This window comes from Petaurus breviceps, unplaced genomic scaffold, assembly GCF_028583685.1.
Source record: "Petaurus breviceps papuanus isolate PSGF00001 unplaced genomic scaffold, PetGlider_PUasm1.0 174, whole genome shotgun sequence".
Taxonomy (NCBI): domain Eukaryota; kingdom Metazoa; phylum Chordata; class Mammalia; order Diprotodontia; family Petauridae; genus Petaurus; species Petaurus breviceps.
In genome coordinates this window covers 64,152,029-64,160,670 of record NW_027185761.1, presented here as the reverse complement: position 1 = coordinate 64,160,670, position 8,642 = coordinate 64,152,029, and the positions used below count along the sequence as shown (strand labels likewise).

Below are 8,642 nucleotides of genomic sequence, written 5' to 3'. Positions count from 1 at the left end.
GTCCTGGAGCCAGCACCCCCACAGGGTGACTCCTCCCCCTGGGTCCTGGAGCCAACACCCCCAAAGGGTGACTCCTCCCCCTGGGTCCTGGAGCCAACACTCCCAAAGGGTGACTCCTCCCGCTGGGTCCTGGAGCTAATACCCCCACAGGGTGACTCCTCCCCCTGGGTCCTGGAACCAACACCCCCAAAGGGTGACTCCTCCCCCTGTGTCCTGGAGCTAACACTCCCACAGGGTGATTCCTCCCCCTGGGTCCTTGAGCCAGCACCCCCAATGGGTGACTCCTCCCCCTGCGTCCTGGAGCTAACACCAAAGGGTGAGTGCTTCCCCTGGGTCCTGGAGCCAATGCCCTACAAAGGGCATTGTACTCTCTGAGAAAGTCTCCCTGGCCTGTTATACTGCCTGGAATACCACAATTAGAATACATTCTCAGGCATGGGGTCCAGCGAAGCCTTTTACCTATTACTGCCTCAGGGAGGATAAGGTCACCAGAATATTTTCAACTTGGAGAAAAGGTGTGGAGAAAATGGGAGGGGGCCTGTGGAGGGTCACGTCCTTACCTGGTCAGGTCTGGGTGACGCCCCTGGGAGGTGGGGAGGAGGCACCACATGAGGGGCTTGTGGTTCTGCTCTGGAGGAGAGAATGAGGGGAAGCTCCCGGGTTCAGATTCCCTCACCCTCAACCCGAAGTCGGCTTTGCACCCTCCATCATCAGGTAATGCCAGAGCCCAGGTCCCTGATCCTCCCTCAGCCCTGGGGTCTCCATGTCCACACGCTGTTTGGTATATTTGACTGAATTCTTTGAGGGCAGAGACTATTTTTGTGTTTCTTTGTAGCCCCAATGCTTAGCCCAGTACATGGCACGGTAGATACTTTATAAATCCTTGTTAACTCGACTCTCCCCAGGCCCCAGAATCCGGAGCCTCATTCCACTGCCAAAGAAGCAGTCTGCCCAAGAGAGTGGCAGTGTGGGCCACCCACCACCACCAGATTCTAAGGAGATGCGCTCCAAAGGAGGGCAGAAACGCCACTGTCTTTCCTGTGTAGGATCCCTGCAGGGCTGCACACCTGGGTTTTTCTTGCTGCCAATGAGACGCAGCTAATACTTTCTCATTGCAAGCCCTGCTTCCGCAGTATCCTACACCCAAGGGTAACTAGCTCTCTGCCTTCAGACAGAGGAGCAGAAATCCCATGCTTTCTTAGGAATTCATGCTGGCACTTCCCTAGCGGGACCCTTTATCTCCACCTCCCGCACTTTTGCACTGATCAGCTTCTGTGCTGGGCTGCATGGACTGCTCACCTCTCAGGGTCCCCAACTTCCTTCCAGACCCAGTTCAGTGCAGTACTCAGAGCAGGGGGCTTACTACACGAAGCCTCTTCTGATCTCCCCAGAACTTAGAGTGCGCGCCCCCTCCTCTTTGAAGGCACGGACTCTCGCTTTTGTACCATTAGGCCTACACAACACCTTGAACATAGCGAGCGCTTACATTTTTGTTTAATTTAATTTACTATTACTAGAAGTTATTTACTAAAAGGACAAAGATTTCCTGAAGCCACTGACTGCTTCTGACTGTCAGGACAGTGATCCAGGACAATCCTGAAGGACTAAAGATGAAGCCTCCAGAGAAAGAACTGCTATATATGGGCTGAATACAGACTGAAGCAGGTGATTTTTCACTTTCTTTTTTTTCTTTTATTCTCCAGTTTTCTTGTATAAAGTCACTAATGTGGAAATGCTTTACATAATTGCACATGTATAACCTATATCTGATTGCTCACCATTCCAGCGAGGGTGAAAGGAAGAGAATTTGGAACTTAAAAAAAAAAAAAAGTTGGGGCAGCTAGGTGGTGCAGTGACCCTGGAGTCAGGAGGACCTGAGTTCAAATGCGGCCTCAGACACTTGACACACTTACAAGCTGTGTGACTTTGGGCAAGTCAACCCCAATTGCTCTGCAAGAAAACCCCAAAAGTTTTTTTTTTAAGACTGTCAGAAATTCTTCCCATAGCCTCACCAAACACAGAAAGTCCAAGTTAAAAGGGACGTTGGATATCCCCAAATCTAAGCTGCTAATTTTATAGAAGAGAAAATCACAGCCCAAAGAGAAGTGACCTGCTTAAAGTCACAGAGTAAATAAGATGTGGGATTTGAACCCAAACCCTCTGACTCCAACCCCTAGACTCCTTCTGCTATACCACACTGCCTTAAATCTCAGAGACCTTGGTGGAGACAGTTCAGAAATTATGCAGAAATGGCACCTAAGTCAAACCCTATTTTATATACACTAGGAGGGGCTCCACTTTAGGGAAATGCTGGAGTGAATCCACTTCTAAAGTGAAGAAAGCCCAGTAAGTCAACATTGTCTTTAAATTTGAAAGTGTCCTTGTCCTGGAAAGTTACATCAAAGAAACATGGTGCTGATGGTGAATAGAGCGGTGCATGTTCCAGTAGAGAGCCTGGGGAGATCCATTCCCTCTCTTACACTGGGACCTTTCCACTAGAATGGATACTTCTTAAGGGCAGGAACTTTTGACTCCTTTTTGTACCTATCGCTTAGCACAATGCCTGACCCACAAACACCCCTCCGTAAAAGTTTGTTGAATTGGGTATCTGTATTATTACCAACTCCACTCACAGAGCAGAAACCAAGACCTCCAACCTGAGGCAATCTCCCAAACAGAAAGTAAGGCAATTTCTGAAGTTAGGAGACTGGGCTAGATACTCTTAAGATTCCCTTACAATCTTCTTGTAGGGATTTTGGCATGTCCAGTGTTTTTTTTTTTTAATTTCATGTTTTACTCTTTCTCAATTACATGTAAATGTAATTTTTAATATTCATTTTTTGTTTTAAATTTTGAGTTCTAAATTCTCTCACTCCCTTCTCTCCTCTCTTTTCAATAAGGCAAGCAATTTGATATATAGGTTATACATGTGCAGTCATGCAAAATATATTCGCATATTATTCATATGAATAAAAACACAAACAAAAAGACCAAAGGAGAATAAAGAAAGTTTTTTTTTAAGTATGCTTTAAGGGGCTGGTAGGTGGCACAGTGAATAGAGCACCAGTCCTGGAGTCAGGAGGACCTGAGTTCAAATCCGGCCTCAGACACAAAACAAAAACTAGCTGTGTGATCTTGGGCAAGTCACTTAACCCCAATTGCCCTCCCCCCCAAAAAAAGTACGCTTAAATCTGCAATCAGACACCATCAATCCTTTCTTGGGAGGTAGATAGCATTTTTCATCATAAATCCTTCAGAATTGTCTTGGATCATTGTATTTCTGAGAATAGCAGTCATTCACAGTTGATCATTGTAAAATATTGCTGTTATTTTATAAAAGTGAATGTTGAGAACTTTATATGTAATTGGAAAAAATAAAATCCTATTTAAATGTTAAATATTTAAATATTAAAAGAAATAAAGCAAGAGATAAAAAGTATTGTTACTGCGTACAATGTTCTGTTTCTGCTCACTTCACTTTGCATCAGTTCGTATAAATCTTTCCAGGTTTTTCTGAGAGCATCTTGTTCTTCCCAAGTACAATAGTATTCCATCATAATCATATGCCACATGTTCGTTCATCCCGCAATTGATGAACATCCTATCAATTTCCAGTTCTGTCACCACAAAAAGAAATGCTGCAAATATTTTTCTATACCTAGGTTTTTTCTTTTTTGTTTTTTTAATCTTTGGAATACAGACCTAGTAGAGGTATTGTAGGGCCAAAAGGTATGCATTGATTTTTTTGTTGTTGTTTTTAGAGCAATAGGGGTTAAGTAACTTGCTCAAGGTTACACGGCCAGTTATTATTTCTGGGTATGGTGCTGAGTATCTGAGCCTGGATTTGATCCAGGTCATCCTGAAACTGGAGCCGCTGCTCTTACTCCCTGAGCCACCTGGCCGCCCGTTATGCATTGATTTTTATAGCTCTTTGGGCATAGATTCAAATAGCTTTATAAAATGATTGGATTAGTTCACAACTCTGCCAACAATGGTGTAGTGTCTTAGTTTTCCCACATCCCCTCCAACATTTATCATTTCCCTTTTCTGTCATATTAGCCAGTCTGACGGGTGTTGGGTGGTACCTCAGCATTGTTTTAATTTGTATTTCTCTAACCAATAGTCATTTAGAGCATTTTTTTACATGACTGTAGATAGTTTTTATCACTTCATCTGAAAACTGCCTGTTCATAATCCTGTGACCATTTGTCTATTGGGGAATGACTTGTATTATTATAAATTTGACTCAGTTGTCTAAAGGCCTTTATCAGAGAAATGTATTTAAATTTTTTTCACAGTTATGATCACTGTGTATTTGCCTCCATCTGTTATTCCCCAAGTTTATCCTACTCTCTCTCCTTTTACCTTGTTAATCCTTAGAAGTGTTTTGCTTCTCACTACCACTCTTCTCAATCCACCTTCCCTTCTATCATCCCCTCCCCCTTCTCTTATCTCCCTCCCCTCCTACTTTTCTATAAGGTAAGATACATTTTTATACCCTACTATTCCCTCTTTGAGACAATCCCAGTGAGAGTAAAGTTCAAGCTCTCCCACCTCCACCTCTCCCATCTTCCTCTCCACTGTAAAAACTCCTTTACACCTCTTTTATGATATTATATGTGAGATAATTTATGTGATATTTTATGTGAGATAATTTTTATGTGAGAAGTTTTATGTGAGACAATTTACCCCATTCTTCCTCTCCCTTTCCCCTTCTCTCAGTACATCCCTCTTTTTCACCCTTAATTTTATTTCTTAATATCATCCCATCATATTAAACCCACACCTGTGCTACCTATGCCCTCTATGTATATTTCTTTTACCTGACTTAAGAAGGATAAAGTTCTTAGGACTTACAAGTATCATCTTCCCATGCAGGAGTATAAATATTATTGAATCCCTTATGATTTCTCTTTCCTGTTTCTCTTTCCTTTTTTTTTTTTGCTTCTTTTGAATCTTGTATTTAAAAATCAAATTTTCTATTCATCTCTGGTCTTTTCATCAGGAATTATTTAAAGTCTTCTATTTCATTGAATATCTATTTTTTCCCTTGAAGGATTATACTCAGTTTTGCTAGGTAGGGGATTCTTTTTTTTTTTTAAGCAATCGGGGTTAAGTAACTTGCTCAAGGTTACACGGCCAGGTGTTTCTGGGTGGGTGCTAAGTGTCTGAGCCCGGGATTCGATCCCCAGGTCATCCCGACACTGGAGTCAGTGCTCTTACTCGATGTGCAACTTGGTCACCCCTAGGTAGGGGATTCTTGATTGTAATCCTAGCTCCTTTGCCCTCCAGAGTATCATATTCCAAGCCGTCTGATCCTTTAATGTAAAGATACTAAATCTTGTTATCCTGAGTGTGGCTCCATGATATTTGTATTATTTCTTTCTGCCTACTTGTAGTATTTTCTCCTTGACCTGGAAGTTCTGGAATTTGGTGATAATATTCCCATCACTTTTCATTTGGGGATCTCTTTTAGGAGGTGATCAGTAGATTGTTTCAATTTCCATTTTACCCTCTGGTTCTAGAGTATCATGGCAGTTTTCCTTGATAATTTCTTGGAAGATGATGTCTATGTGAATGACTTGTAATGTTAATAGGATTTAAGATCTTTCCTGCCCATTAATGGGCCTCTGGTGGAGCTAATTAAGCTTGCTTAGGAAAGGCTTGCTTGCAGGAAGGCTTTCACACCTTTTGTTAATTTCTAATTAGGCACTGAGTCATGAGGTTTGTGATGACCTCTGGCTCTAAAAAAGTATATATATATATATACTCTTGAAGTTAGCATTTTGCTTTGGAGTTCACTCACTGGAAGAGCGTTCTTGTGATTTGAGCAGATGAGACTCTGGGTAGCCATTAAAGACCATTCCCCGCCCCCCACCTTTTGAAAAACCCAGAGTTGGTAACTATATATGTATTACCTTGGTCAGACAGTTGGATCTGTGCTAATTTCTCAGACAATTAGAAGCCCTGTCTGTTGGTCTTGATTTCTCTGCTTGTATTTTCTCTATTTTCTTTGGATTTTCTCTGAAGTTCAGGGTGCTGATTTTTCCCCTGAACTGATGAAGGTAGGTAAGAAAGATTGCTGAACAGCTATCTTTCCTAGTAAAGCATATCTGAGAACCTGTGCTAGCAGCCATCCTAGGGATGCCAGTGTGGTTGCCATTACAATGGCTTAGCTGTTCTTAGCAATATAGTGATCCAAGACAATTCTGAAGGACTTACAAAAAATACTGTTCATTTCCAGAGAAAGAACTGATGGAGTCTGAATGCACATCAAAGTTTCCATTTTCTTTCCTTTCTTGATTTTTCTTGTTCCTTTCTTTCTTTTTTGGCTGTGTTTTCTTTCACAATGTGACTAGCATGGAAATATATTTCACATGACTGCACATATATAACCTATATCAAATTGCTTTCCTTTTTGATGTCGGGGAGAGGGGAGGAAGGGAGAGATTTTGGAACTCAAAGAAAATTTAAATGAATGTTAAAAATTATTTTTACGTGTAATTGGGGAAAAATAAAATATTAAATTTTAAAAAGAAAGATGATGTCTAGGCTCTCTTTTATTATTATTATGACTTTCAGGTAGTTCAGTAAATCTTAAGTTATCTCTTCTGGATCTATTTTCCAGGTCAGTTGTTTTTCTGATGGAAGATTTCACATTTTCTATTTTTCCATTCTTTTGATTTTGTTTTATTGTTTCTTAATGTCTCTTGAAGTCATTAGCTTCCACTTGCCTATTTAGTTTGTTTTTCTTTTTGGAGGGGGGAGGGCAGGACAATTGGTTAAAGTTAAGTGACTTGCTCAAGGTCACAAGGATAGTAAGTGTTAAGTATCTGAGGCCTCCTGACTCCAGGGCCAGTACTCTATTCACTTTGCCACCTAGCAGCCCCCCTCCCCCATTTACTTTTTAAGGAATTATTTTCTTAAATGAGCTTTTGTATTTTTTTTTGTTCCATTTGGCCAATTCTACTTTTTAAAGAGTTCTTCAGTGAATTTTTATGTCTTTTCATGTAGCCAATTTTGCTTTTTAAGGAGTTCTCTTCAGCAGCCTTTTTTGTGCCTCCTTTGCCAAGCTGTTGACTTTTTTTTTTCATGATTTTCATGTATCACTTTCATTTTTTTCCCCATTTTTCCTCTGTCTCTCATTTGATTTTTAAAAATACTTCTTGAGCTTTTACAGGAATTTCTTTTGGGGGGAGGGAGGGTGGATGTGGCCTGAGACCTTGGATGTAGCAGTTTAGACTTTGTTGTCTTTTTCTAACTTTGTGTTTTGATCTTTCCTTTCACCATAGTAACTTTCTATGATCAGATTTGGAGAATTTTTTTGCTCATTTTTCCAGCCTATTTTTTTACTTTAAATTTTATGTTAAAATTGAACTCCGCTCCCAGAGTGGAGGGGGCACTGTCCCAAGCTTCAGGTTTTTTTGGGGCAGCTGTTTTCAGAGCTAGTTCTGGGAGTCTGTAAGTTTTCAGTTCTTTCAAGGGGGTTACAGATGAGGAAACTGAGGCAAATCAGGGTTAAGTGACTTGCCCAGGATCGTATAGCTTAACTTTCTGAGGCCAGATTTGAACTCAGGTCTTCCTGACCCCAGGCCCAGCACTCTATGCACTGTGGCACTTCCTAGCTACCCCCTTGGACTACATTACTTAGGACTTTTATTGGTCCAATTATTCATGAGAATCTTTTCTCTCTAGGCAGACTCTGAGCTTCCTTATGGCAGAGGAGGTGTAATTTTAATGAGATTTAAGATGTTTCTCATCCATTAATGGGCCTCATATGGAGCCCAGTAAGGGAAGCTTGCTTAGGGGAGGCTTGCTTGTAGGAAGGCTTTCATAGCTTTTGCTAATTTCTAATTAAGAAATGAATCATGAGGGTTGTGGTTCTGAGAAATGTATATATACTCTGAGTTGGTATTTTGCTTTTTGGGCTTGCTTATGAGAAGGATCTTGTGATTCCCTGGTTGAGATTCTGAATGGCCCTATGTTCAGAGCTCCCCCTCAGATGTAAAGGCTCTCTTGATCCAGGGATGTATGTAAACTATATGGCAATATTGCTTTGATTCAGGCAGTCAGAGCCCTGTCTGTTGGTCTTTATTTCTTTGCTTGTATTTTCTCTGAAGTTCAGGGTGCTGTTTTCCCCTGAACTAGTTAATTAAAAAGAGATTGTTGATCCCTTAAACAGCTATCTTTCCTAGTAAAACAAATCTAAGAACCTTTGCTAGCAGCCATCCTGGGGATTCCAGTGTGGTTGCCACTACAGGGGGCAAGGAAAGTGTCTACAGAACTGTGTGGATACCCTAAAACCCAGCCTCCACCAAGTCCTGATCTGGTCAGCATCATGCACTAATGTGAGGCGTCATCATGAGTAGAGTATAAGCTTCTGGAGAGAAGGGTCTACTTCCTTTTTGTCTCTGTATTGTCAGTGCCTAGCAAAGGGTTTGGGTCGTGGAAAGTACTTAAATGTTTGTTGATATTGCCCATATAAAATCCTGATATGGACCCCTAGAAGCTCACTCTTCCAACCTTTTGAAACTTACACAGTCATACTTGTCACAAATCCTCCTTCATTTAAAGTAGGAAAGAATAGATACAATAGAAATAAAGGCATAGAACCCTTTTTCTCTCCTTTTCTCCCTCCTCCT

General features: G+C 41.3%; 1 protein-coding gene across 1 annotated transcript in view; it reads left to right on the top strand.

Moving 5' to 3' along the window:
* LOC138158507 (solute carrier family 22 member 13-like) overlaps nt 1-8,642 on the top strand; it is a 72,590-nt gene that overhangs the window by 21,185 nt on the left and 42,763 nt on the right. Inside the window, exon 10 of the mRNA XM_069084574.1 lies at nt 913-1,042. Coding sequence (XP_068940675.1) covers nt 913-1,042 — 130 coding nt within the window. The remainder of the gene's footprint in view (nt 1-912; nt 1,043-8,642) is intronic.